This window comes from Salpingoeca rosetta (genome assembly GCF_000188695.1).
Source record: "Salpingoeca rosetta unplaced genomic scaffold supercont1.1, whole genome shotgun sequence".
Taxonomy (NCBI): Eukaryota; class Choanoflagellata; order Craspedida; family Salpingoecidae; genus Salpingoeca; species Salpingoeca rosetta.
In genome coordinates this window covers 229066-252611 of record NW_004457740.1, presented here as the reverse complement: position 1 = coordinate 252611, position 23546 = coordinate 229066, and the positions used below count along the sequence as shown (strand labels likewise).

Here is a 23546-nt window from a genome sequence, read left to right as displayed (position 1 = left end):
CGCACCAGCGTGCACTCAAGCGCCCTTCGGTCCTTCAGGCCGCGCAGCTGGTTGCAGCCTGCTTTGCTGAGCAAGAGGAGCAAGCACGACGACGACCACCACCGACCGCAACAGCAGAGGTCGGTGGCGATAGGGAGGGCGGTGGCGATGGTGATGGTGGTGATGGAGGTCGTGGTGCTGTCGATAGAGGTCGTGGTGCTGATAGCAATGGCGGTGGAGATGCTGGTGGCAACGGTGGTGAAGGTGTTGAGGGTGTTGGTGCTGTTGAAAGGGACGGTGAGAGTGCAGCCGAGGAGGGTGCTGTCGAAACAAGTGCGGAGGTGATGGCTGACACGATGGTGAATGAGGCATCACCAGCAGCAACGGCAGCAAGAGGTGTAGAAGATGACGTGTGTGAAGAGCAACAGCAGGAGCGCACGGCAGAGGGTGGGGAGGTGGATGTCGATGTGGAAGCGCAGGCAGCAGTGGGCGAGACAATGATGGAAGGCGCAAGTGAGGAACACGTGACGACAATCGACAGACAAGCAGGGGAGGAAGAAACGCAACGCGAGATGAACGAGGGGAGCGCGGCAGAACAAGTGGGTGCTGTGGCGTCTGTTGTTCTTGTGCGCGAGAGCATTCGAGGCGTCTCCACAACGCTCAACCGCACGAACTTTCATCACAGCTGCATGCAGTATGCAGGATGCAACATCAACAACTGCCTTGCCGGCGTGCTGCTGAACAGCGAGCTAACACACCCAACGCAGCAACAGACGTTGCAGACGTTGCCGGACACGGTGCTTTCACTTCAGGCGGCCCTGCGCGTGCTGGATGGCGTGGATGCTGCTGCCATCACCAGCACGCGATTGGGCATGTACCTGACAGCGTATGTGTACTGCAGGCGACGCGAGTGGAATGTGTTTGCGCTGGGTCTGGCCAGCCACCGCACCACGCTCGGCGGCGGCAGCAGCGGCGGGCGATCACGGGCGCCGCATCGTCTGCATGTGCACGTGAACATGCACGCGCCCGTTGTTGTCGACCACCGCGCGGGCGCACAGGTCAACCGACGGCTGTGCTCGCTGCAGCACCGGGCGCTGGTCCGCTTCATATCCGACGCCATCCAACGACGGGCAGGGGCAGTCCCTGATCGTGTTGGTGCTACTGTTGGCGTTGCTGCTGGTGGTGGTGGTGGTACTGTTGGTGGTGCTGTTGGTGGTGGTGGTAATTGCGGTGCGACGACTGGTGGTGGTGATGTTTATGTGGAGGTGTCGCTGTCGGTGTCCGTTGCTGACCCAGAACACGCCACGGTCAGCACGGTCGACTGCGCAGCTGTTTCGGTGCATGGAGACGCTGGGAAAGAAGGCAGTTTTGGTGTTGCCGGCGGGGATGTGATGAGCGGCAAGCAGAGCGATGAGCAGGGCGATGCTAGGAGCGGTGGTAGCCGAAGCAACAACGACAATAGCAGTCGCAACACCACCACCACCACCAACAACAACAACACCATCAACAACAACAACGACGACAGTGGTGGCAGTGCGAGCGCTTCAGGGCTGTTGCCGGCCCGGTTTCTGGTGTTGCTGGAGGACCTGCTTAAGTGCGGGCTGCGGCGGGCGTGCCGCGATGTGCTGGTGCAACACGCGACGTCGCTGGTGCAGCACCCGGCACTGCTGGCTGGCGCGGCGTTGCTGGCCACGTTTGCGTCCCTCCACCCGCATGTGTATGCAAAGCGGTGGCGCGGGCTGGCTGGGCTCGTGCACACGTGCGCAAGTTCGGAGCACACAGGCGTCTACGGGAGGGAGATGGCGCAGGGCAGGAAGCTGTATCACGACCGCAAACCGCTCGACCACACCCAGCTCGGTGACATGTGCGCATGGGTAGCCACAACACACGCATTCGTGCAGCTGGCGCAGGCGGTGATTGGTGGTGGTGGTGGTGGTGGTGGTGGTGTGCTGCTGCTGCTGCTGCTGCTGCTGCTGCTGATGATGATGATGATGATGATGATGATGATGATGATGATGATGATGATGATGATGATGATGATGATGATGATGATGAATGTGTTGGTGACAGGAGAGACAACGCCATCAACACCGCCAACGACAGCAGCACCACCAACACCACCATCAACACCACCATCACCCCCACCGGCAATGGCACCACAGACAGCATCACCAACACCAGCACGAACAACAACAACAACAACAACAGCAACCATGACAGCAGCAACCGCAGCAGTGTGCATCCTGGCCATGACCTGGACGTGGTGTGGGTGACGCACAAGGTGGTTGACGGGTATGCGCTGCGCACGCTGTGCCATTTCCCAGATGCCTTTCCCTGCCATGATGAGGCATGGCTGCACTTGTGCCAAGAACTTCTGCAGGCCACGGACAAGCGCCGCAAGCAGCAGCGCCAGCAAGAGGAAAGGCAAGAGGAGGGACGTGGCCTTGGCGATGGTGCTGAAGCAGTGGCAGCAACGGCAACGCCAACACTGCAGGGAGGCCTGCAGGGAGGTGGTGGAAAACACAGCCCTCGAGCGAAGAACGCCGCCAGTGACGCTGGTCATGCCAAAGGAAACCCGTTTGCCCTGCTGCTGCTGCCAGATGAATGAGGCCCTCCTTGTGTGTGTTTGCGTGTGTGTGTGTGTGTGTGTGTGTGTGTGTGTGTGTGTGTGTGTGTGTGTGTGTGTGTGTGTGTGTGTGTGTGTGTGTGTGTGTGTGTGTGTGTGTGTTGGAGTGTTCAACGTTTTGGTGAGTGAGGTGTCCTCCTCCTACTCCTCGGAATTTTGTTAGATGATGTCCACAACTTTCAGCAAACAAACCAAACAAACCCGACGAAGCAACTAACTGGCCAAGCCCAAACTGCAATCACTGTGGGAGGAGGATGGGGTTGCTGGCTGGGATCGCGTGCATGTGCCTTGGCGGCGTGCTCGCCGGATTGTACACAGGTGAGGAGGGGAGGGCATACATCTGCTAGCCCGGAGCATGATGGAGTGGGTCACACTTGTTCGTGCGGTCAGTGGATTTGATGGCTGCGATCGTTGACATGACTGCATTACCCGCTGTGTTGGTTGTCTGTCACCTGAAGCTTGTGATTGACACTGCGTTTTGTTCTTGGGCCAGTGCCGATGAACAGGGTGAAAGGCTGGGCATGGGAGAACGTGTGCTTCGTGTACGCAATCTACGGCATGGTATGTGTCTGTGCGTGTGCGTGTGTGTGTGTGCGTGTGTGCGTGCATACGTGTGTGTGTGTAACATTGCTTCTTGTTATCATCCACGACACGCTCACATCATGCTGGCGTTGCAGGTCTTGTTTCCATGGATACTGGTGTTTTTCTCTGTCACAGACGCGCTTCGCGTGTACCAGGAGGCACCGCCCGCCGCGCTTGGGAAGGCAATAGGCATGGGCGTGCTCTGGGGTGTGGGATCAACGCTCTTCTGCTTGGTCAGTGACCCAGTGGACGAGTGTGCTTCCATCAGCAACACTGCAGCTTGTCCTTGACTCATATGTTTGGGCAAGAAAAGGGGGTCTTTCAGCTAGCATGGGGGTATGAATGAGGCAACATACCAGTGCAGGGGCACATTGATGTGGGTTTGTGTTGCCTATTGTCAACAGGGGGTCGATGCATTGGGAAGCAGCCTCGCCTTCTCAATCATCCTGGTCAGTCCAAGCCCGCGACCGCGTGCGGCGGCATTGTTGCTTGAAAGCTGGCTTGTGCCTGTTTCATGCGTGTCCACAACCAACAGAACAGCATCCGACTTTGCGACGAATTCACTCGAGTGGTGCATGTGTGCACGCATGAATGTGTGTGCATGTGCGTGCATTTGTGTCCGTACAGGGGCTGACGGCTGGGCTTGGTTCGGCGGTTCCGCTTGTTGCGCTGCATCCGCACGACATTGCCTCGAACGAAGGCATCATGACGTGGTGCGCATGTCATGTGTTGCGTTTGGCGGGCGGGGACGGGGGCGGCAGCAACCGTTGGTCGTGTGAAGGCGTTTGAACATGTCTTTGTACAGAGCTCACGTGCTTGTGCTGGCTTACTTGGGGCAACTGGATTCCCCTCAATTGACTTGTGTCCGTGTACGCGTGCGCGTGTGTGTCTACTAGGGTTGGTATGGCGGTCATTTTGATAGGTCTTGTGTTTCTGGGACGCGCAGGCAAGCTAAAAGAACGAGAGCAGGTACGTACGCGTGTGTATGTGTGTGCGTGCGTGCATGTGTGCGTGCATGTACGCGTGTGTATGTGTGTGCGTACATATGTCCTTCATGTGTGCGTGCGTGCGTGTGCTATGCATGTTCGCGCCAAGTGCAACGGAAAATGCCTTGTTGTGTTCCTCCGTTTCCGTGGAATTGGCCACACCAACACACCATCACATGTTTGAGTCGTTCTGTCGCCATCAACACCAACAGCGCGGTGGTGCGGTCGTCCTCAATTCTGCTGCAACGGAGGGAACACCACTGGTCCTTGATGCACAACACAACACCCTGGAGGCGGGGGGTGCCAGGAGCATCAAGCCCAACAAACACAAAGCCATCAATGGCACCCCACCATCAAGCCCTAAACTATCTGCCTCCTCCTCACTATCGCCGTCATCATCGTCCACTTTCCTTTCCGGTCTCATCATCTGCCTCTTCTCCGGCGTGTTCTCCCCAGCACTCAACTTTGGCATCACCTTCGGCAGGTGCGTACATGTGTGTGCATGTGCGTGTGTGTGTGTTTGCTTGTGCGTGTGTGTGCATGTGCGTGTGTGTGTGTTTGCTTGTGCGTGTGCGTGTGTTTGTTTGTGTGTGTGTGTTTGCTTGTGTGTGTGTGTGTTTGTTTGTTTGTTTGTATGTGTGCACGCATGTGTGTATGTATGTGTGTGCGTGTGTGTTTGTTTGTGTGTATGTGTGCACGCGTGTGTGTGTTTGTGTGTGCGTGTGTGTGTTTGTTTGTGCGTGTGAATGTGTGTTTGTTTGTGCGTGTGTGTGTTTGTTTGTATGCGTGTGCATGTGTGTGTGTGTGTGTATCCTCACCTGCTCGTGTGTGCGCGCGTACTTGCACACGTGCGATCTGTGTTCGATTGGGTGACAAACTCGACCCTGTGATGTCGCTGCTTGCGTGGCTGTCGACCTCCCTCGTGGCCCAACGTATGAATGCAATGGATGCAGTGACATTACGGACACGGCGACGCGCCTTGGCACGCCCTCTGCGCTGTCCAACAATGCCACGTGGTCGCTCGTTGTGGGGGGCGGGTTCATCATCAACCTCATCTGGTGGTCGTACCAGATGACAATGGTGCGTATCGTGTTGATTTGTGCAGGAAGGTGCTGTCTGATGCACAGCTGTGTGCCTTTGTGACTCTGACCCGTGCTCCATGCTTGCGTGTGCGCACGTTCGCGTTTGCACTTGGCGGCCTCACACGACCAGTGGCGGTGTTGCTGCCTGTGTGACGCTGCAGAACAAGACGTGGGGGAACTTTTGGTTGCGCGAGCCAAAGGCTGCACCACTGCACAACACCATGTGTGGAGTGCTTGCTGGTGGCCTGTGGTACGGTGGCAACGTCCTGTACGGCGTGGGTGGACAGCTTGTCGGCGACCTGGGCACTGTACGTGTTGCTGTCTTTATTTGTTTATGCGTTTGTACCCGTTTGTATGTGTGAGTGTGGGTTTATGTGAGTGTGAGTGTGTGTTTGTGTGAGTGTATGTGTATGCGTGAGTGAGTGAGTGAGTGAGTGTGTGTGAATGTGTGTGTTTGTGCATGTGTGTGTGCATGTGTGTGTGCATGTGTGAGTGAGTGAGTGAGTGAGTGTGTGTGTGTGTGTGTTTGTGAATGTGTGAGTGGGCTTGCGCTTGCACCAGCATCTGCGCCTCTTCTGTGCTTTGTGTTTGTGCCAAAAACAATCGCCCGGGAGTTTGACATAAACAACTGCCTTCATCGCTCCTGCCCCATCCCTTCCTCCTTCATGCACGCTGCTTGACTTTGCGATCGTTTTGGCGCAGGTGCTTGGGTTTCCCATCTTCTTGAGCCTGATGATCATCACCTCGAGCGTTGCTGGGGTCATCACAGGTCCGGCTGTGGCTGACTCTGTATGCGTATGTGTGCGTGTGCATGTTTGTGTGTGTGCGTGTGCATGTTTGTGTGTGTGCGTGTGCGTGTGTATGTGTTCGTGTGCATGTTTGTGTGTGTGCGTGTGCGTGTGTATGTGTTCGTGTGCATGTTTGTGTGTGTGTGTTTGTGTGTGTGGTTGCTGTGTTGAGAGTGGTGTGGTGCCCACTTCACAACAGCATCACCCTCACGCGCGCTTTCTTGCTTTCTTCCATCCATCAACCACCCACACGATGATAGGAGAATGGCGAGGGACGAGTGTGCGATCGCGATCGCACATGCTGGGTGGGATGCTGCTCTTGGTCGTGGCTGTTGTGCTCATTGGCGTCGGCCCCATCCTCTGACGCTGCGCACACCCCATAAACAACACCACCTGCCAAGAATGTGAAGAAGATGAGACATGAACCTATGAACGTGGCACACGGTAGCAGGCGGTGGGAGAAAGGAGAAAAGAGAAAGCAAACAGCTAAACAGAAGGGCGTGAACGAGCGCGGCACACGGTAGCAAGCACACACAAACAACAACAGCAAGCCTTGACGGTCCTCCCAGGTTGCTGATTTTTGGAGAAGATGTTCACAATATTCGAAGACAGCGCAATCCACTGACAACACAACCATAAACAACAAGCACACTCGATCGAAAGCACATCGAACTCACAAACGCCCACCACCATCGTACAACGCAGCCAAGATGTCGCTGAAGAGTGTCTCCTCGAGCCTGCCCAAGTCTGGGTGGGATACACTGCACAAGCTGATCACCGCCGGCGCCTCTGCCTCCGATGTTTCTTCCTCTGGTGAGTCCAGAGGGCGGGGAGGGCGTGTGACATGAACAAGAACAATACGGCATTGTGTGCATGTGTGCATGTGTGTGTTTGTGCGTGCGTGCATGTGTGCATGTGTGTGTTTGTGCGTGTGTACATGTGTGTGTGTATGTGTGCATGTGTGTGCGTGTGTGTGTGTGAGCATGCGCGCGAGTGTGCGTTTGTGCGCGTTTCAGCGTCCAACTCTCGAGTTGCCGCGTCCAGCGCGTGGATGCATGTGCAATGACCGCTGACCAGCTGCCACCCACCAATCATGACGTGCTGCACAGGCGTTTTGAAGACGCTTGTGGGTCTCATCAAGAAGAACAAAGAAATGGTTCGTCTGCACACACACACACTCTCTCTCTCTTTGTGATGAATGCACCGAGGGGCTCTGGTGATTGATTGACACACACACACACGCACGCACGCACGCACGCACACACACACACACACACACACACACACACACGCACACACACACACACACACACACACACACACACACACACACACACACACACACACACACACACGCATGCATCAGTTTGGTGCACTTGGCAAGCACCGTGCACGTGCGTACGCGTCCAGTGTACCTGTGCAAAGGTTTGCCCGACCCTGATCTCCTCCTGTTGTTGTTGTTAACGCCTCATGTTTGCTGCTGCTGCAGGATAAGGTGGCGCAATCCCTCGCCACCATGGCTGGCGCCTCCAAAGACATCGGTGCAATGCTGATTACCAACAAGGTGTTGGAAGCGCTGCAGTCTGCCAACTCCTCCTCCTGGTCAACTGCTGCCAAAACCAGCATTGCCAGCATGCTCCGCCACCTCGCTCTTGCCCACCAGAGCGACACCTTCCGTGGTGCGTGTGCTGCTACATACATGTGCTGCTGCTGTTGTTGTTGTTGTTGTTGTTGTTGTTGTTGTTGTTGTTGTTGTTGTTGTTGTTGTTGTTGTTGTTGTTGTTGTTGTTGTTGTTGTTGTTGCTGTCATGTCTCTGCTTTTGGTTTTGTTTTGTGTCCCACGCGAGTGGCTGCTGTGGTTGTGGTGGAGGCGTGGGAGATGGCGCGTCTGCCGTTGCCCCAGCATTCATTCGCATTCCTGTTTGTTTCCTCCCTTCCCGCTTGCCTCTGCGTGCGCAGCGTTTCCCCTGATCATCGAGCTTCTTAACACCGGGCCCGACGCCGCGCAGGTGACGGCATCGGCGAACGACAGAACGAGAGCGCGCGTGTGTGTGCGTGCGCGTGTTTACGTGTGTGTGTGTGTGTGAGATCGACAAATACGGGTGCTTTCAAACTCACGCACACAAATCCAAGATGATAGCACAGACACACGTTCACACAACATCCAACATAACGCGACACAGCTGTACACTTATTGCTCCTCTTCCCTCTTCCCTTGTTTGTGTGCATCCATCATCTCCACCATCTCCATCCATAGGAGGAAGTGGCAGCTGCTCTGCAGGCGCTTGCATACAACGCCGGCCTCAAGCAGCAGATTGTCGATTCTGTCCACCTTGCAGACGTACGTGCACATGTAGAGACAGGCAGGCAGGCTTGAGTTCGTTTTGCAGTGCTGCCTGTGTCTCTCAGCACGTGTTGCGAGCATGCGATGCTTGCGATGCTTGCTCACCTTGGTCTTCACACACACACACACACACACACACACACACACACACACACACACACACACACACACACACACACACACAAATTGCACATGAAAGCTAATGCATCCACGCCGCCCTCAATTTCAACTGCACGCGTGTGGGTGTCACACGTGTCGTCGTGTCATCTTCCCTGCATATATGAATTCTGTTTCATTGAATGTGTGTGTGTGTGCGTAGATTTGCAAGGCGGTGGACACGTCTCGCCCGATCCGCGTGCAGCGCTGCTGCATGGCTGCACTCAACAACCTCTCCGTCAGCTCCCGTCAGTCGCCACCAATGCCCTTCAATCGTTGTGTTTGTTGTGTGTGTGGTTGTGTGTTCGTGTTTGTTTTGCTGTGGCGTTCGTTGTTGTTGTTGTTGTTGTTTCTGTGGTGATGGTTGTCAGTGTGTTTGCTGCCAATGGGAACCCGGTTGCTTTCATCATGAATCGGTGGGAAATTGTGTCGTGTGGGCGTTACCAACTCACAATCGTTCTTCTTGCTTATTGCCAACCTCCCCCTCCTCAACCTGCTTGCGCTGACATTCAAGACACCACGGGTCTGGATGCCAAGATGTTCAAGAAAGGTACGATGTGGGCTGTTTCAACGCTTGCATCATCGTGATTAATCGTGCCACGTTTGTGTCTCCCCCCCCCACCACACACACACACACGTACCTCATCGTATATCTCCCACCGCTGCGGCCTCACATCTCTCGTGGCTGCATGCGCAGGCGTTCTTGAGACAGTCGTGAGCGTGATGAAGGAGAACGATGACGGCGAGGTTCTGAAGCACACCTACTGCTTCACCCGCAACATCACGCTGGCGCAGGAAGACGTCAAGGCGTATCTCACAGACAACGGCGCAAAGTGCATCTTCCACGCCCTCCAGCACAGCGCCGGCCCCGTCCGCGAGCACTCTGCAGGTTACACGCGCTGCTCTGGGCTTGCGTATGTGTTTGTTCGGGCTGAGTGTGTGCGTGCTTTGTACGTGCGTGTGTGTGTGTGTGTGTGCTTACATGGCGAGTGTGTGATCAACTGTGAGGTTACACTTGACTCTGCGCCCTTGCCATGATGTCCGCCTGCTTGTTGTCATTGCAAGCAGCCGTGACATGACCTCACAGCACCTCCTCTCTTCCTCCTTCGACCCTGTACATCCCAGGTCTCATCCGCAATTTGGGCACGAACGGGTCTCAGGCCAACGCGCGCAAGAACGCCATCATTGATGCCGGAGTCATTCCAGTTCTGGTCAAAACGCTCAAGAACGACCAGCATGCCGGCGCCAAGCTCCAGGTGCGTCTTTGTTTGCTTGGTTGTGCGTGTGTTTGTGTGTTTGTGTGTTTGTGCGTGTGTGCGTGTGTGTGTTTGTGCGTGTGTGTTTGTGTGTTTGTGTGTGCGTGTGTTTGTGTGTGCGTGTGTTTGTGTGTTTGTGCGTGTTGATCTGCATCAGCTCACGTCCGTGCACTTCATGCCGACACGACCGGCGCACAGGCCGCCTATGCGCTGTGGAACCTGTCCAACTCGACGCACGGCGCAAAGACCATCATGAACATGGGCCTCGTCCCAGAGATCCTGGAGATCTACGAGCCCGTCACGTGGGAGTGAGTTGCTGCTGCTGCTGATGATGGTGGTGGTGGTGATGATAATGACAGTGGTGGTGCTCACTGCTTTCGTTGTCCCCGCTGTCTCAATTGCTGCTGTAATTATGTTGTTGTCGTTGCGTTTCTGTCGTTTCTCATGTCAACCTGTGTTTGTCCACGCCGTCTTCCGCCCCACATCTGCAGCGACAAGCTGAACAACGAGGTGTACAAGAGCAAGCTGGTTGGCGTGCTGTGCTGCCTGTGCGCCAACGCTGGGGAGGACGGCTGCAACAAGCTGCGCGAACACGGCCTGCAGAACCACCTCCACCCGCTCATGATGTCCAAGGTCCGCAGCCCGTGATGTGATTGGCGCGATAGGGCGCCGTGTGCTGTGGCGAACATGAATGTGTGTGTGTGTGTGTGTGTGTGTGTGTGTGTGTGTGTGTGTGTGTGTGTGTGTGTGTGTGTGTGTGTGTGTGTGTGTGTGTGTGTGCGTGTGTGTGTGTGTGTGTGCGTGTGCGTGTGTGCGTGTGCGTGTTTGCGTGTGCGTGTGTGAGAATAGCGATGCGAACCTGCGCATACTCGCCACTGCGATTCATGCACACATACACACACTCACGCACACGCACACGCACACACACGCACACGCACACGCACACCTACACACACACACACATACGCACACACACACATACGCACGCACACACACATACGCACACGCACACGCACACCTACACACACATACGCACGCATACACACGCACACGCACACACACGCACACACATACGCACGCACGCACGCATACAATCTCCCCGAACCTCCCTGCCCTCACGTTAATACGCTGGCCACTGCCTCTTCACAACACCGCCAACGCCGATGCATGTGACAGGATGCGTCGCGCCAGCCCATCAACGCTGCATGCGGCCTTGCCAACTTGGTCGGTCACCTCGAGAACCACCCGCTGCTGGAAGCGAACACCACCATCTTTGAAATGATCTGCGAGTGCATCGAGGTGCGAACATACTCACGCGCTCACGCTGTGACATTCCTATCCTCTGCTGATATCGTCACCCTTGCTGTCGCTGTCGCTGTCTTTGTCGCTGTTGTTGTCGTACGACATTGCTGATGCACTGCGTGTTGAACCGCAACCAACTTCGTCAAGTGATGCCCGTTTTCTGCTGCCACCCACCCCACCCTTCTCATCACACGCCCACCTTCACCTCCTCCGCCTAACCCCCGCAAACATAACATTGCACCATCTGCACCACTCGCTCTGCACCACTCGCTCTGCACCACCGTCGCATGCCCATGGCGACACCTGCAGGCAACGCGCAAGGGCCAGGCGTACCACGGCGCTTACTACTCCGAGTGGGGGCTTGTGCGCAACCTGGCGAACATGTCCGTGTCAGACTCCAACAAGCCGCTGCTGAAGAAGACCAAGTCTGTTGAGTGTGCCTGCCGCGGGTTCCGTGTTGGCGCCAAGTACATCAAGCATGAGGACTGCGTGGCGAAGCTCATCTCCAACATGAGCTTTGCGTACAATCTGGAGACAGACTTTGATGTGGACGTCATGTCCATTGTCCGCGACATCAAGGACAAGTCCAAGTCCCCAGAGGTATGTGGTGTGTGTGGTGCGTTGTGGTGTGCATGCGTTGTGGTGTGTGCGTGGTGTGTTGTGCGTTGTGGTGTGCATGCGTTGTGGTGCGTGTTGTGCGTTGTGGTGTGCATGCGTTGTGGTGCGTGTTGTTTTCGAAACTCGTCTTTCTCTCCTTGCTGCACTGTCATCCCCTCTTCCTTCCACCATTCGCACCACTCCACCGTCTCAACAGACTCACCCGTCTCACACTACAACATCCTCACCTCTCCCCTTTTGCCCCTGCCATCCACGCCCCCCCCCCCAAATCCAGGCCCGCAAGATGGCTGAAGTTGCGCTGTTCCAGCAGAAGTTCCGTGAGGAGAAGCCTGCTGACCTGCAGGCGAAGGTGAAGGCAGCCGCAGCCAGCAGCGGCGAGAACGGCCACGTCATGATCTCCTACCCGTGGAAATGGTGCGTTGGAACGTGCTGCTTACGCTGCTGTTGCTGTTTGTCCTTTTGCTTGTTGCTGTTTGCCCTTGCGCTGCCGTTCGTTCTTGTGCTGCTGTTGCTGTTCGTTCTGTTGCTGGTGCATGTGCTAGTGCTTGTTGGCGCGTGTGGCGGACATCAGCGTCACGGCGTCAGCCGAGAGGGCGTCTGTCTTCTGTTCGCACCAACCGAGACCTTCGAAAGCTTCTTTCTTGCCTTCAGCATCATCACCACCATCCATTGTCCCACCTCACCAACACCATCACTTGTTGCTCTCTCCGCTCTCTTTCTCCCCTCTTCCCCTCCTTCCCGCGTGCACGTGTCTGGTCTACGCATTGCAGGCAGCCGCAGATGGTTGCACTGAAGAAGTTCCTTGAGGACAACGGCGTGAGCTGCTGGTTTGACCTGGACGACATGTCTGGTAGCACGCTGGATGCCATGGCCACTGCTGTGGAGGGCGCGTGTGCGGTGATTGTGTGCCTCTCCTCCGAGTACAAGGAGAGCGCCGCCTGCCGCTCCGAGGGTGAATACGCCTTCAACCTCAAGAAGCCAAGTCAGTCGCTTTCGAGCGTTGTGTTGGTGTGTGTTGGTGTGTGTGTTTATGTGTGTGTGTGTGTGTGTATGTGTGTGTGTGTGTGCTGATTACTGCTTTCGTTTTTGTCACCTCGTTTTTCTGCAATCTTTGTGTCAGCTCACACACATGCAAAAACACACACCCGCACCACAAACGACACCAACAATGTGCTGCAGTTGTGCCTGTGAAAGTTGACCTGAACTACCACCCCGATGGCTGGCTGGGCATGCTGCTCGGCTCAAAGCTCTACTTTGATGTCTCCTCAGACAGCGCCATGGCCACAAACGGGCCAAGCCTGCTCAAGGAGGTGTGTTAGTGTGTGTGCGTGCGTGCGCGTGCGTGTGTGTGCGTGTGCGTGTCAGTGTGTGTGTGTGTGCGTGTGCATCTGTGTGTGTGTGTGTGGGGGGGGGGCTCGCGCTCATCTGTGCACGTTGCATACTCCTTGGGCAGGTTCTGAAGCACTACAAGGGCAAGAGTGGCCCGCAGCCCGGCGGCCACAGCATCAAGGTGCACACCAGCATACTGTGTGATCTTGACCATGTGGTTTTGTGGGCGATCTCTGCCTTTGTCACACAGGTTTTCACATGGTTTCCGTCGTGCGCGCACACACACACACACACACACACACACACACTGTCTCTCATACACACACGCACGCACGCACGCACGCACGCACGCACGCACACACGCACACACATACACACACGCACACACATACACTCACACACTGTCTCTCATACACACACACACACACTCATATCACAATCACAATCACAGCCGCCACCGCCGGTGCAGACGCCGACAAAGGGTGATGCGCCAAAGTCTGTGCCGTCCACCCCCGCCCCTGCACCTACGCAGACGGCACCTGCCGCCCCAGGGGTCAGCGCAGACGTGATCAAGACCATTCTCGACTCGTTCCTCACCAACCTGGAGAAGACACGCGAGAACATCACAAAGCAGTACGTTTCAGTTGCAGTGCCGGTTTGTGTGTTGGGTGTGTGTGTTGAGTAGGTAAGGCTTGGGGGGAATCGACGTGTGTGTGTGGCTGTAAGGAAAATGCACACACACACACTCACACACACACACACACACACACACACACACACACACACACACACACACACACACACACACACACACACACACAACGTGGTCTATCGCCCTCACAACCCTCAAAACAACACGCCACACCACACGATGCAAATGATGTGCAGTGTTGACGAGCGGTTCAACGCCCTGGATGAGCGCGTGCGCGCCCTGGAGCGCAAGGTTTTCAAGAAGTAAACGCAGCACACACACGCACACAAGATGTGGTGACCGCTTCTGGTTTGTTGGTCCCTCTGCGTCACCCGGTTCAAATTGTTAACCACCTTGTTGCCTGCTTCCTTTCCTTGCACTTGTTGCCTGCTTCACCCATTCACTCGTTCCTTGCTTCACTTGTTGTGCTTGCTCGCTCGCTCTCTCTTGCTTGCTCGCTCTCTCTTGCTTCCGTGTTTGCCTCGTTTGCCTCATTGCATTCGTTTCCTTCTCCGCCCGCGTTTTGAGTGGCGACGATTTGCATAAACACCTTAGAAATTTCGTCATCCTTTACGCGAACGACCAGCCAAGACAGACAACCACGCCACCAACCACAACACATTGACTGCATTCCCCCCCCCCCCGCACACCCACTCACACACACAGAGCACCGCGACCATGTCTGATGAGATGGTGGCTCAGGCGCTGAAGCGCGCCAAGGCGCGGGAGGAAGGGCTAGCTGCTTCGTTCATGGCGCCAGCGGCAGAGACGGAGGAAGAGCGCGGGCGCCGCCGCAAGCGCAGGAGCAGGTGGGGCAACCAGCCCGCGCCAACCATCACCCCGCTGCTGCCCACCACCCTGCCGCCGGGCTTGACCAAGGAGCAGGAGAAGCAGTTCCTGACGCAGGTGCGCATTGACGAGCTCACCACCAAGATCCGCAACAAGTACGTGCCAGAGGATCGCTCGCCGTCGCCAGAGCCCGTGTACAACCAGCAGGGCCAGCGCCTCAACACGGCGGAGATCCGGTACCGGCAGAAGTACGAGAAGGAGCGCCACGACCTCATCCAGGAGATGATGAAGTTGAAGCCATCGTACAGACCGCCCATGGACTACAAGCCTCCAGACAACAAGCTGACTGACCGCGTCATTGTCCCACAGGAGAAGTACCCAGACATCAACTTCATGGGCCTGCTCATTGGACCGCGCGGCCACACCCTCAAGAAGCTGGAGCGCGAGACAGGTGCAAAGATTATGATTCGCGGCAAGGGAACCGTCAAGGCAGGCAAAGGTACCGTAACTCACCAACTCACCCACTCATTGCGAGCGCTTCACGTTTCTGCGGGGTTTGCTTTCTAACCTTATCAACTCCACACACACACAAACACACACACACACACACAAAGACACAGAAACACACACAGACACACACAGACAAAGACACACACAAAGACACACAAACACACACAGACACACACTCACACAAACAGACACACAGACACATTTTCACTTTCATACACACACCACGCGCAACCACCACTATCGTACTGAACATGCTGTACTGGCTACCTTGTACTCATCAAACTCACCACAAGCAAGACTCACCCCTTCTCACTCCGTCAGCCTCATATGACTAACACACACTCACCCATACTCATCCGCGCCACGTACTTTCGCCAATACTCACACAACCCCGTGTCTCTCAACGCGATTGCTCTTGCTCTTGCTTGCTTGCCTGCGCGCTTGTGCTCTGTACTGCTGACACCGCAACTGCATATGGTGCTCGCCGTCTGCCATGCGCTGCGCTGCATCACGGCACTCGTCACTTGCATTTTTCCCCCTCCCGTGTGCGCACGCACGTGTCGATGCCACTTGCCTGCTGCGTGCCATTTCCCTGTGTTGACAGCCGGTGCACGCCCCTCTGCAAACGACTTTGAGGGCGAGCCCATGTTTGCGCTGATCCAGGCGACGGACGCGCAGAAGCTGAGGAAGGCCGTGGCCACCATCGAGGAGGTGATCAAGATGGCCATTGAGACGCCCGAGGGCCAGAACGAGCTCAAGCGCATGCAGCTGCGCGAACTCGCCCTGCTCAACGGTACGCTGCGAGACGACGAGCAGTTCCTTCGCTGCAAGAACTGCGGCTCCAGCCTCCATCGCACGTTCCAGTGCCCCGAGAAGCAGAACTTTGTGAACCAGCAGACGTGTTCTGTCTGTGGCGGGACGGGTCACGTTGCTGCCGACTGCCGTTACAAGCGCCCCAATGTGAGTCACTGCTGAGTACGTGCCTATGTATGATTGTATGTATGTATGATTGTATGTATGTATGTATGTATGTATGTATGTATGTATGTATGTATGTATGTATGTATGTATGTATGTATGTATGTATGTGTGTAGGTGTGTGTGTGTATGGACGTGCGTGCGTGTGAGCTCGTGAGTGGACGTGCGTGTGTATTTGAGTGAAGATGACAGTGCATGTAGGCGTGCATGTAGGCGTGCATGAAAGCGTGCATGCTTTCTTGATGAAAATGTCCCTCTTCACATGCGTCTCGAGATTGTCTGGCGACACTACCTCCATCACCTCACTGCTTCCCCTTCATCCCTCTTTTTTTGCTTCCCTCACTTCATCAGGCGTCAGGCCCGCCTGCTTCGAGCGACACGGCCAACCAGGCCAAGATGGACAGCGAGTATCTGTCCCTCATGGCTGAGCTTGGTGAGGTGCCGGCCCAGCCCCCACCACCGCCAGCTACAACAACAACAACAGCGCCGGCGCGGCGAACGGGCCCCATCTTGGGAGAGGCGCCGCCAAACTTGATGCGGTCGCACCAGCCGCCAGCATCGACAGCTGCACCGCCGCCGCCACCGCTGCCATCGTCGTCAACACCGGCATCCTCAGGCCCACCGCAACACACGTCCGCATATCCGCCGTACCAACCTGCAACGAGCAGCACAGCACCAATGACAACGACAACAACAACATCAGCACCACCACCGCCGCCAACATCAGCACCACCACCACCACCACCACCAACGGCAGCAGCAGTGGGCACGGGCAACGGGCAGCAGGGGCCACCGCTGATTACGCCGCCTGTGCCGGGTGGCAGCCACGCTCGCCCCTCCGTGCCGCCCATCAGCGGTGGGGCGCCGCCACCACCACCACGCCCTTACGGCGGCGGTGGTTACGGACACAACTCCTACCACCAGCAGCCCCACAACCAAGGTGCGCGCTTGTGATCATTCGCTGTGTGTGTGTGTGTGTGTGTGTGTGTGTGTGTGTGTGTGTGTGTGTGTGTGTACAAACGTGATCCATTGGCGGACGCTGTTTGCGTGCTTGGCTCATGTGTCCTGCTCGGTTTTTCTGTGCAGCTGCTGTCACTTGCTTTCTCATCATCTTGCGTGCACGCGACTGCTTGTGATTGCTTGGCAAGCAGGCGGCTGGCCCGGGTATCAAGGGCAGCACTACCAGGGCCACTACAACCAGTACGGCGGCTATCACGGCTACCACCAGCAAGGATATGGCCAGCACTACCCATACGACCAGCAGGGCTACGGTCAACAGCCACCGCCTCCGCCACCTCCCGACAACCAGCCACCACCTCCTCCACCCCCACCAGACAACCAGCCTCCACCCCCACCCCCGCCGCCGAGCAACTAAGCTTGCGTGCGTGTCGTCGTGTCGTCGTGTCGTCGTTGGCTTGAGGCGTGTTGGGGGTTCACCGCAATGTCCCTGGACTTGCTGTTGTTGCGTACTTGCTGTTCATGTTTGATTGTATGGTTTTGTGTGTGTGTGTGTGTGTGTGTGTGTGTGTGTGTGTGTGCTGTGTGTGTGCTGTGTGTGTGCGTGTGTGTGTGCTGTGTGTGTGTGTGCTGTGTCGTTTGTCTGTTCGACTCACCTTTGCGTGCAGTGTTGTTGCTTTGCTCACCCTTGCCTGCTGCTCACCACCGTCTTTGCTCCACTCATGCTGTGTGTCGTTCACAATGGCGTGCTCACGATCCACTGGATGTTTGGCTCACGGTTTTATGTTGCGTTGTTGTCAGTTCACATCAGTCAAGTTGCCCCACACAATAAACACAGGAGATCAATATGTGCGACGTCCCCCACATCAGCAAGCAGCATGACGCTGCTTGCAACACACACACACACACATGCACAAACAAAACAAACAAACAAAAAACACACACACACACACACACACACACACACACACAAGCTCCGTTGCGTCATGCTGCCGGTCGAGCGATTGCGCCAAACGTGTAAGTGCGGAGACGCGAGTCTGCAGCAGCAGCGACGACAGACTGCGGCGTCGCGCACACACACGCAATCGGGTCCAGGTTTGATCCTGAGAGCTCGTGCGTCTGGAGCGAGTCAACGTCGAGTACAAAGCAGCTTCCGTCTGCAGCGCCAACCACAGCACCGCGGCTGTGGTGGTGGTGGCGGTGGGGATGGTGACGATGGTGGAGGGGGAATGCATGGTGATGAAGATGGAACAGCAAGGCGTGTGAGCACATCAGCGCCGTGTAACCCACATTACAAGAGCAACAAAAGGCAAGCAGTTCTGGCAGTGCAGTGCACACCTGGCGACAGTGACTGGTGCGCGTGTGAGTGCGGTGACGGGCGCCTCCCATCGGCTCACGGTCACAACAGGTTCACTGGCAGTGGCACGGCACAGATGCGGGCACGAGCGAAGGAGAAGAAGGGGTTGGTGTGAGGAGAGTTGTGCAAGTGAGCGTGCAGAGTGGCTGGGAATACAAACAACAACAACAACAACAACAACAACAACAACAACAACAACAACAACAACAACAACAACAACAACAACAACAACAACAACAACAACAACAACAACAACAACAACAACAACAACAACAACAACAACAACAACACACACACACATACACACACACACAAAAAAAACCCCCAAGCACGTTGGGGACAAGATACGGGAGCAGCCACGCAGCAGCGCGCACCTGAACTTTCTGCAATCCCACAGCGAAATGTGGCCGTTCTCGTGGCCGCTCGCAAAATGCACGTCATCAAACGCGCCTGTCACGTCACACATGCGCGTACGTGCGTGTGTGTGAATGAGTGCAAACGTGGGGGACGCAATTGTTCACACGCGATGAATCATTTGCGGTGACGCACACACACACACACACACACACACACACACACACACACACACACACACACACACACACACACACACACACACACACACACACACACACACACACGCACGCACACACACACACACACACGCACGCACACACACACACACACACGCACGCACACACACGCACGCACGCACGCACGCACACACACACACACACGCACGCACGCACGCACGCACACACAAACACACGCACGCACACACATTCTCTCTCTCTCTCTTCTGTGCTCAACGTACAGAGTGCAGACGGCTTAGGAACTTGAACAGAAGACAGCTGTTGTGAACAATAAAAGGAGCAACAGGCATGGGGGAGATCAGACCAGCGCAGTGAGGAGCCAGCAACACACACACACACATACATACACACACCCTCGGAGCACAACGTACAGCGTGCTGTGCTCTGAGGTCGATGAGTGTTATCCTTGAGAGGGAAGCGGCAACAACGACGCGGCCCTCTGTTCCAGCCTCTCGCTCGTCTGCGTAGTGTGTGTTTTGTGTGTTGTGCGTTGTGCGTATTGTGGGGTGAGTGTGAACGTGTGAGCTTGCAGTGAATGGAAGCTGGATTGTCTCTTTGGGTCAGCGTGCTGTGCATACACTCTTAATTGCAATCACTCCTATGTAGCTCGCGACACACACACACACACATGTACGCACGAATAACGCGCTCGACGTTTGACGAGACGATATCGGGGCAGGTGAGGAGGGCGATTGCCGTTGGATTTGCGTCCATTTCAAACGAATGCAGACAGGCAGCAGTACCGCAGTCCCATAACCGCACACGCCCGTCCATGGCCGCCGCTGACACGAACGCGGGGAGCACAATGTGAGAATGCATGTGAGTAAGCATGATGCGTGTGAGCGTGAGCATGAGCGTGATGTGAGTGTGTATGCGTGTGTGAGTGCGTGAGCGTGATGTGCGTGTGTGTGTGTGTGTGTGCGTAAAGCTGAGCCACGTTGCATCCAGGTCCCCGTTCCGACTGGACAAATCAGCGGCAGTGAATCGCACGACATACAGAGAACGTTGCGTCCACGATCAACAATTGCAACATCCCGCACAGCTACATAAACGTACATGTGGTGCGGTATTATGGTGAGGCAAAGTCGACAACGAGTTGCATTGCAGTTCAAGGTAAAAGGGACTCTCAGGCACACTCGTCGTGGCGTGTGTGTGTGTGTGTGTCAGACATGTCCGAATTGCATCCAGTTCACGCACATAACCAGTGCAGGTGCGTGCAACCGATCACCCCCACCCCTCCTGACACGCCATCAAGGGCACCCGCACCTCCAGCGTGCGTGAAGGAGACCGGGTTTGAGCTGTCGACAGCAGACCAGATGCGTGCGCGCCAGTCGGCACCGGCTGTGAGGACCACTTCGCCGCTCGGGAAGAAGCGGCACGTGTGCACGTCGCCTTTGTGGCCCTTGAGGTGCCGCTGGACAGAGGGTAGTAGCGGCCGCAGGGGTGAAGCAACGCTCGTGATGAGTGGGATGGCGCACGAGGGAGAGGCACGCACAATTTCACGGCACAACAGACGCAAACACTTCGACAGACAGGCAGGCAGATAGACGAACACACACAGACACAGACAGACAGACACAGACAGACAGACACAGCCACAGACAGCCACAGACAGACACAGACAGACACAGACAGACACACACACACACACACACACACAGGCCAACGGACAGTATGGGGATACCAAGGGCTTGAGGTCGGAGGTGTTGAGGATGGCTGCGCTGCCATTGGTGCCAGAGCAGACGAGAAGATCGCCAGCAGGGGACACGTCCACAGAGAGGGGCTGGTGGCATGCGACAAACACGTGAGACCAGGCGAGCAAGCAAGACGAGTAAGTTGTAGCTCCAGCAGCAACAGTGAGGCAAAGTGCTTCATGGCCAAAGAGCTTCATGGCCAGACCTTGCCGTTGAAAGGGGCCTTGTCCTCCTTCACAGGACATGAAATGTGCCAGGTGGTGTCTGCAAAAGCCTCGTGCTTGATCGCCAGTGTGTTCTGGGTGCAACCAACAGCGTCATTACAACGTGTGAGCACTTGGATGTCAGCATGCGAACCGTGGTGGCTTGCACACTTGGTTGGGCATGTGTGTGTGTGTGTGTGCAGCAAGGATGACAGGTGTGGTCGCAGTTCGCAGCCGGGTTGAAGGAGACATGACAAACCTCGCCCAGCTTGTGAACGTCGTATCCATCCGTGCCATGCAGCGTACCATCACGGTTCACTTTGCACTTGCCGTGGTAGCTCCTGTCTGCGCCTGTCATCGGAAAAGTGAGCGCGTGTTTGTGAGTGTGCTTAAGTGAGTATGTGTGCTTGAATGAGTGAGTATGTGAGTGCGTGCGTAAGAGTGTGTATGAGGGTGAAGCAGCAGCAAGTGCAGCAAGTGGTGCAGCAACTGTAGCAGGTAGAGCGCTGTGCACACTGCAATGAACCCACGTCACACACAGACACACACAGACACAGATACACACACACACACACAGCCATCTCACCATATGGTCGAATGGCGAGCCAGAATGGCTGCGCCTCTGCCGGATTGTGGACATCCACTTGCCAATCATGCTGCACGCTGAACGCAGGCAGCGTTCGTACCTCTGCCATCACAACACGTCTGTCGCCGAAGTGGTCGAGAGTTGAAGCAACGCTGGCTGTGGCTGGCTGGTGTGGCCGCGGTGTTGTCGTTGTTGGCGGTGTGTCATCACTACATTTTGTCCTGTTGCTATCGACCACCCAAGATCATGGCTGAGGTTTGTTCCTCACAGCACTGGCATCTCATGTTGCATCGCTGCCCTTCCTTTGCTATATTGCTTGTGTTGGCTTTCATCGAGTGTCATTGCGTGCATGTGCGCGACGTCACATCACATCACATCACTGCCAGGAGGATATGACGACCATCTCGGCTGAGCAACTGGCCGAGTACATCTTCGCTGGCGCAGACAAGGACGGCAATGGCTGGCTCTCCCGAAACGAGTTGAAGAAGTTCCTCAGTGGACACGCTACTCTCAAGCAGCATATCCTCGAACGCGGTGGCCTCCACTGGAAGGTGTGCCTTGTGCATCAGCGTCTGTGCGTGCGTGAGTGAGTGGGTGAGTGTGTTTGTGTCTGTGTTTGAGTGTTTGAGTGAGTGAGTGAGTGAGTGCGTGCGTGAGTGAGTGTGTACACTTGTGAGTGAGTTTGTACACTTGCGAGTGAGTGAGTGAGTGCGTGCGTGAGTGAGTGTGTACACTTGTGAGTGAGTTTGTACACTTGCGTGTGTGTGTGTGTGTGTGTGCGTGTGAAAGGTGAAGTTGCATAGGCTTGGCTGCACAGCCTTGTGCTGTCGTGCTCACGGTTCATCTGCTGCTTTGTTGGACTGCGATCCATCCTCCCACGCTCACCATATCGTGTCTTCTGCTTCATTATATTCACGCATGCATGCTCCTTGGACTCACAGACCTTGTTTGATGCACTGGACGAGAACCACGACGGGCGCATCCAAGAGCACGAGCTCGCCGAGTTCTTGACAGACCTCCCTCCGTTGAAGACGTCAGACCCTGACGCATTCGATCCTGCGACTGCCCGTGAGGAGCAGGCCTCCAGCAGCAACATCGACGAGGACCGCAACAGTGACGGCAACACAGATGACGACGACCAGCACAACGAGCAAGATAACAGGGGGAGCAGCGCAGCGAAAGCTGAGGAGCATGACGATGGGTCTGAAGAAGCAGGCGAGATGACACCTGGATACACGCTGGAGCAGGAGTTTGACCTCGCAGGCGAACAGCAGCAACAGGAGCAGGAGGAACAGGAGGAACAGGAGGAGCACAAGGGCGGGGACGATGACGTTGGTGTTCCTGGTGTTCCTGATGTTGAGCAAAGGGAAGACGAGCCAGCGCATACCGGTGAAACAGAGGACACACAAAGTACACCGCCATCATCAACCGCTGTGACCGCAGAAGCAGCTGTCGAGGGGCAACACTCGCTCGCCGACGTCCAAAAGGAGTATCAGGCGCAACTCCAAGCCCGCGAGGCACCAGTGCTCAATCTCCAACAACAGCAGCAACAACAACAGCAACAACAACAACAACAACAACAACAACAACAACAACAACAACAACAACAACAACAACAACAACAACAACAACAACAGCAGCAGCCGGCGTTTCGTGCACGGGCGGCAACAGCGCCAACAATGGCTCGAACAACTCTCGCCCCGCAGCAGACAGTCATGATTCAGCAGAGTCAGTTTTGCGCCCTGTGCGTGCGTGCGTGTGCGTGCGTGTGCGTGTGCGTGTGTGTGCGTGTGTGTGCGGAGTGTGTGCGGAGTGTACGTGCTGTGTTGTGAGTTTACTTTCATGTTGTATCGTGGCAGTGCTCGTGCCATCTTCAGCACTCACAACAGCGATCACTGGTGCTTTGCGTCTTGGATGGGCCAGCGGTGGTTGAGGACTCAGTGCCTGCAAGCATCCTGTACGAGCGAACAGCACAGCTCACCCGCCAGCGACTCTACGAGATGTGGAACGCAAAGGTGCCCACTGCACAGAACTGTGGGTGTGTGCGTATGTGTGCGTGTGCGTGCGTGCGTGTGTGTGTGTATGTGTGTGTGTATGTGTGTGTGTGTGTGTGTGTGTGTGTGTGTGTGTGTGTGCGTGT

The 23546-nt window shown here is 55.8% G+C and overlaps 6 protein-coding genes across 6 annotated transcripts in view; 5 read left to right on the top strand and 1 right to left on the bottom strand.

The window, feature by feature from the left end:
- Nucleotides 1-551: 551 nt before the first annotated feature.
- On the top strand, nucleotides 552-2587 carry PTSG_11529 (uncharacterized protein; the record flags this gene model as incomplete). Its single annotated transcript, XM_004998555.1, has 2 exons — nucleotides 552-1836; nucleotides 2142-2587. 2 exons carry the CDS (start codon nucleotides 552-554, stop codon nucleotides 2585-2587), a joined length of 1731 nt encoding a protein of 576 aa, XP_004998612.1.
- A 173-nt stretch (nucleotides 2588-2760) lies between these two features.
- PTSG_00056 (uncharacterized protein) lies at nucleotides 2761-6407 on the top strand (the record flags this gene model as incomplete). Its single annotated transcript, XM_004998554.1, has 11 exons — nucleotides 2761-2923; nucleotides 3099-3166; nucleotides 3283-3420; nucleotides 3592-3636; nucleotides 3815-3900; nucleotides 4084-4156; nucleotides 4386-4657; nucleotides 5127-5253; nucleotides 5417-5563; nucleotides 5958-6024; nucleotides 6304-6407. Exons 1-11 carry the CDS (start codon nucleotides 2860-2862, stop codon nucleotides 6405-6407), a joined length of 1191 nt encoding a protein of 396 aa, XP_004998611.1. The 5' UTR covers nucleotides 2761-2859.
- Nucleotides 6408-6694: 287 nt separating this feature from the next.
- PTSG_00055 (uncharacterized protein) lies at nucleotides 6695-14302 on the top strand. Its single transcript, XM_004998553.1, has 19 exons — nucleotides 6695-6856; nucleotides 7153-7199; nucleotides 7533-7722; nucleotides 8003-8052; nucleotides 8301-8384; nucleotides 8707-8791; nucleotides 9058-9093; nucleotides 9241-9432; nucleotides 9669-9799; nucleotides 9998-10107; nucleotides 10291-10432; nucleotides 10976-11098; nucleotides 11411-11701; nucleotides 11994-12133; nucleotides 12490-12701; nucleotides 12899-13029; nucleotides 13173-13229; nucleotides 13500-13681; nucleotides 13937-14302. The coding sequence occupies exons 1-19, from the start codon at nucleotides 6754-6756 to the stop codon at nucleotides 14004-14006; spliced, it is 2376 nt and encodes a 791-aa protein (XP_004998610.1). The 5' UTR covers nucleotides 6695-6753; the 3' UTR covers nucleotides 14007-14302.
- Nucleotides 14303-14371: 69 nt separating this feature from the next.
- On the top strand, nucleotides 14372-17818 carry PTSG_00054 (splicing factor SF1). The gene is made up of 4 exons (XM_004998552.1): nucleotides 14372-15027; nucleotides 15643-15998; nucleotides 16368-16956; nucleotides 17168-17818. The coding sequence occupies exons 1-4, from the start codon at nucleotides 14418-14420 to the stop codon at nucleotides 17389-17391; spliced, it is 1779 nt and encodes a 592-aa protein (XP_004998609.1). The 5' UTR covers nucleotides 14372-14417; the 3' UTR covers nucleotides 17392-17818.
- Nucleotides 17819-17957: 139 nt separating this feature from the next.
- Nucleotides 17958-21515, bottom strand: PTSG_00053 (uncharacterized protein; the record flags this gene model as incomplete). The annotated part of the gene is made up of 12 exons (XM_004998551.1): nucleotides 17958-18156; nucleotides 18312-18386; nucleotides 18705-18780; nucleotides 19145-19181; nucleotides 19295-19383; nucleotides 19562-19705; nucleotides 19921-19965; nucleotides 20190-20337; nucleotides 20608-20706; nucleotides 20823-20915; nucleotides 21080-21171; nucleotides 21407-21515. 12 exons carry the CDS (start codon nucleotides 21513-21515, stop codon nucleotides 17958-17960), a joined length of 1206 nt encoding a protein of 401 aa, XP_004998608.1.
- Nucleotides 21516-21798: 283 nt separating this feature from the next.
- PTSG_00052 (uncharacterized protein) overlaps nucleotides 21799-23546 on the top strand; it is a gene marked incomplete at its 5' end in the record, with an annotated part of 4108 nt that continues 2360 nt past the window's right edge. The window contains 3 exons of the mRNA XM_004998550.1: nucleotides 21799-21957; nucleotides 22348-23134; nucleotides 23330-23421. Coding sequence (XP_004998607.1) covers nucleotides 21799-21957; nucleotides 22348-23134; nucleotides 23330-23421 — 1038 coding nt within the window. The remainder of the gene's footprint in view (nucleotides 21958-22347; nucleotides 23135-23329; nucleotides 23422-23546) is intronic.

What these genes read in the sequence shown, in the direction of transcription:
- PTSG_00055 (XM_004998553.1), top strand. Translation starts at nt 6,754, where the DNA reads ATGTCGCTGAAGAGTGTCTCCTCGAGCCTGCCCAAGTCTGGGTGGGAT. An exon ending in CCGGGCCCGACGCCGCGCAG is followed by an intron (nt 8,053 to 8,300) that starts GTGACGGCATCG and finishes CTCCATCCATAG; the next exon opens with GAGGAAGTGGCAGCTGCTCT. An exon ending in CGCGAGAACATCACAAAGCA is followed by an intron (nt 13,682 to 13,936) that starts GTACGTTTCAGT and finishes AATGATGTGCAG; the next exon opens with TGTTGACGAGCGGTTCAACG.
- PTSG_00054 (XM_004998552.1), top strand. Translation starts at nt 14,418, where the DNA reads ATGTCTGATGAGATGGTGGCTCAGGCGCTGAAGCGCGCCAAGGCGCGG. An exon ending in AACCGTCAAGGCAGGCAAAG is followed by an intron (nt 15,028 to 15,642) that starts GTACCGTAACTC and finishes CTGTGTTGACAG; the next exon opens with CCGGTGCACGCCCCTCTGCA. An exon ending in GCCGTTACAAGCGCCCCAAT is followed by an intron (nt 15,999 to 16,367) that starts GTGAGTCACTGC and finishes TCACTTCATCAG; the next exon opens with GCGTCAGGCCCGCCTGCTTC.